At 32.1% G+C, this 3,438-nt stretch overlaps 1 protein-coding gene across 1 annotated transcript in view; it reads right to left on the reverse strand.

Moving 5' to 3' along the window:
• The window catches only part of LOC116186771, a 130,887-nt gene that overhangs the window by 38,853 nt on the left and 88,596 nt on the right, over positions 1-3,438 (reverse strand). The window contains exon 3 of the mRNA XM_031515066.1: positions 1,089-1,188. Coding sequence (XP_031370926.1) covers positions 1,165-1,188 — 24 coding nt within the window. The 3' untranslated portion in view covers positions 1,089-1,164. The remainder of the gene's footprint in view (positions 1-1,088; positions 1,189-3,438) is intronic.

Genomic DNA, 3,438 nt, shown 5'->3' on the forward strand with positions numbered 1-3,438 from the left:
CTCTGGGTTGCTGGGTTTTCTTTTGTATTATGGTTTCAGAACTAAATCTCGGTTATCCATCATCAATCGTAAAGAGATGATGAGAAAGAGAGATGGAAGCACACGTCGTGCGTTCCATGCGTGTTTTTATCTTGTGCAGTTCAGAGGATGCTGGAAACGAGAATACATTTCCCTGGATACCGGCACAAATTCAAGAAAAATGGAGAAAGAAAGAAGAAATTGTACGTTTTTGATTATATATACATGAAACATTAAGGGAAGATTTTATAAATCCCTCTCAACTTTTTCTCTTCCCCCTTAAAGATCGATTTTTCCGTAGAAGCTTCTTTAAATTTGTTTGTATGTTATATTTGAAATCATTACACGCATGTTGAACTAGCGAATTAAAAATCATGATTCGAAGAATTTTCTTAAAATGTTTTAAAGATTAAAGAAGAAATTGTCCTTTGATAGAATTCAAAGACAAGTTGAGATACATATATATATAAATTTGGAAGTTTTTTTATCCCGAAAATTTATTTCTGATGAAATATGCGAAGACATAAGTAAAGAAATATGAAGAATGAAAAATTCCAGATTGATTTTTCGAAAATCTTTTTCCCACGGTGATTTTTAATTTTAAAGAAAATATTTTTTAACGACATACGAAAGACACTGATAAAGAATAATATATACGAGGAAAAATCGAAGAAAATAAATTTTTAGTAATCTGGGGATTCGATCGTGGGACCAACTGGATGAAAAGCGGACATTCTTTCCATTTAGCCACGAGAACAACAACAAATACTTTCTTTCTCTTCATATATAATGATCATAAAATATTGTTAATCAACTTTTAAGTATTTAATATGCATCAACAGATAATTTAAAACTTTTGGAACTACTTTAAAATTCCTAATTGGATTATTATACTTTTAAAGCTAATTTTATTATTTCTGATTAATCTTTTATTTTTATCGAAAATTATTTTCATCCAGATATTGTTATTTTATTTATTTTTTTTTTTTTATCAAAAAAGTGAAAAACTTTCTATTTTCAATTCTAGTTTACCCACGTTCACCAACAAATACATCGTAGAAAGGACTTACCGAGGAAGGCTTTCATTAAAATCGGCTTCCTGAACAGGATAATCCAGCGATGATCGGGCAAGAAGACTGTCGGCCTTTAATTTTTTCTATGGCCAGAAATCTGAAAAAAAAGATTAAATCGAATTCGACTCTTTTTATCGATTATTTGATTCGAATTCTTCATTTTAAGGATCCTCGGCTAAAATCGTTCAACTTTAATTACTACAATTTCGATCTCCCGTAAATTTCATTACAATCCTCAAGCACTAACCTATATTCATAATTGTATTATAATTGGATTAAACCAGTTTCAAGTATTTCTCATTTCCATACTTCATTTCATTTCATTTTCTGATATTTTTTAACCTATCTCATCAAATTTGTAATTTCACCCTCGTTCATTATTCCATTCTATTCCAAACTCTATACATTTTACAAACTATATCACGCCAAATGATTTTTGGAGGATTTTCTAAAATTATCCTTGGAATTATTTATTAGAAAACTTTCATACGCAATTATAACACAAAAATAAATCGTTTAATTTAATAATAAAATAATAATAACCATGACCAATCACGTCAAAAGGTAATCTAATTTAATTAAAAAAAAAACAAATAATAAATATTGCATTCCACTGAAACAAATATATATATATATAAATTTCACAAGGATCTTCGAGCAATTTCAACCTAGCAAGAAAATAAAAATAAAATGGAACAGCTTATAGAAAACGAAGTTAATTAAATCTGCCAACCTCCTCGATCTTCGATCATCAATCGCGATAAAACGGCGGCCATTGCAACCACTACCGCTACTCCTCCTCGTTCGTGGCTCTCTGCTGGCCCCGAAGTCATCGCGGAACAATGATTTTCTATTCTGGTTAGCCACTTGGACCGAGTCGAAGGACGGTGGAGTGCTACTTCCGTAGGCAGTTTCTTAAAGAGGGAAACTAATTGGTTATAAAATGGCCTCCCACGGAGCGGCCTTGCAAAGTCGCGTGTTAAGCATCCTCGATTCGCCAACCCCTTCTCGCACGATATCCCCTGTGCAAGAAAGGGGTGGCGTGTCGAAGAACGGTTTAAAGAGCGGGCCTCTGGCCATCTGGCGATCCGCCATTTTAACAGATTAAACTTTTTACGCAACTTCAGGTAAAAAAAAAGAATTTCTCTCTAAAAAAACTTTTCCTATCTTTCTAATGATATTTATTATTTATACGAAGAGACGAAACGTAAGTTTGAAAGTTATAAAGATATGTTTTTCAATAATTAACTAATTGTAATAATTTTTGCATATCGTTATATATTGTTTTCTATCGAGAAAATGAAAGTTTAACGAAAAATGACGAAGATTAGCTCCGAAGTTTATCTGTTTACTGTTCGAGTCTATTGAACGATGAAATTGGATTAAAGAAGGAAGCCGGCCAATTGTCTTTTCGTTCTTTTTATCGTTCTTCTTGAAATTAAAACTGCTGCAATTTATGCACGGGGATGGGAAAATTGTTTGAAAAGCTTCGTTCCGTATCCCCTGTGTATCCCCTTTGGAAGGAGAATATTTTTTCCTTGGAGCAAATTAATTTTAATCCATAATCGAAAAATATATTTCATTTATTATGTTTTTAAGAAATTTATAATTTTTACAGGAAGAGTAATCATTTTCTAGAATGAAACGAAATGTTTGCAAACATTATATGTTATGTATAAATGATTGGAATTGTTATAAATTATCATACAATCTGTTATTTCACCTTTATCAACTTTATCACAACTTTTATTGACTTGAAATAAAATTTTAATTAACCTATTTAATACACTTTATTCTCTATTTTAAAATAAAAAAATTCGATATAACGAAAAAAAAAAAAAAAATAAAAATTCCGATTAACTCGTATCAAGACTCAAAAATGCGAGGTAAAAATCGAAGGAAAAGAAACGAGGCTTTTGATCTTAGTCCGCCATCTTGCCTCCAAGATCCTCGATCTCGAGACAATCGGTATCGACAACACGTAAAATATTTATCGAACGTCATCGGGCGAACGACAAACAAGGAAACGGAAATTGGAGAGGAAATAGACGGAGTCGGTGCACGTTTGAGAGGCGAGGTGGATCAAAAGACACGTTCTGCAAACTCTTTCCTCTGGATGCCGTACCGACGTTCTCGTAAATTAGAGACGGTCCCAAACGATAGTTCCTCACCCATGGAATTTTCAATCATTTTTACAGCGCTCTGATCACGTTCACGCGTGTACATAGTACATCTAATGCCATAAAAGAGAATTATGTATATGTTGAATTATGGAGATCAAAATGGGATATCGAGATATTTCTCAATAAAAAAAAAAAAAAAGTCAAATTACGTATTACGTTGAATT

Source organism: Apis dorsata, unplaced genomic scaffold, assembly GCF_000469605.1.
Source record: "Apis dorsata unplaced genomic scaffold, Apis dorsata 1.3 scaffold_52, whole genome shotgun sequence".
NCBI lineage: Eukaryota > Metazoa > Arthropoda > Insecta > Hymenoptera > Apidae > Apis > Apis dorsata.